General features: G+C 49.7%; 1 protein-coding gene across 1 annotated transcript in view; it reads right to left on the reverse strand.

Annotated features, from left to right (window-relative positions):
• Nucleotides 1–2: 2 nt before the first annotated feature.
• The window catches only part of LOC104941970 (glycine--tRNA ligase-like), a 3911-nt gene continuing 3422 nt past the window's right edge, over nt 3–491 (reverse strand). The window contains exons 7-8 of the mRNA XM_010767151.1: nt 248–393; nt 3–156 (exon numbers count right to left, since the gene is read on the reverse strand). Coding sequence (XP_010765453.1) covers nt 3–156; nt 248–393 — 300 coding nt within the window. The remainder of the gene's footprint in view (nt 157–247; nt 394–491) is intronic.

The following is a 491-nucleotide window of genomic DNA, read 5'->3' on the forward strand; positions in this document are numbered from 1 at the left end:
AGCTACCTGACACGGATGAGTCCAGAGCGAGGAGAGATCTCGTTCCTGAAGGAGTTTCCGATCTGAGCGGCACCGAAGGGAAGTTTTCCCTGGTTGAACTCCAGCAGACGCTTGAAGTTGAGGAACATTCCCTGAGCGGTCTCAGGCCTCAGATAGCTGCAGAGTCACGTCAAATCAATCACTCAACAATGACACAAATGCTACCCTGAAAAGACCAAATGTTCCGCTGTATTGTGTTTATTTTTACCCCGTCATGTTCCCTCCTGGTCCGATGGACGTCTGGAACATCAGGTTGAACGAGGTCGGAGGTGTGAGGTCATTTCCTGTGGACGGTGACTTCACGTTGTATTTCACAAAGAGGTCGGCCAGCTCCTGCTGAGTGTAGTTATCCATCTGGAACAGAGAGCAAAACCTCAGATGAGCATTTTCCCCAACCAGCAGATGTCAGTATAGATACAGGTGTGTGTGTGTGTGTGTGTGTGTGTGTGTGT

Source organism: Notothenia coriiceps, unplaced genomic scaffold, assembly GCF_000735185.1.
Source record: "Notothenia coriiceps isolate Sejong01 unplaced genomic scaffold, NC01 NC01_scaffold00004072, whole genome shotgun sequence".
Lineage (NCBI taxonomy): Eukaryota > Metazoa > Chordata > Actinopteri > Perciformes > Nototheniidae > Notothenia > Notothenia coriiceps.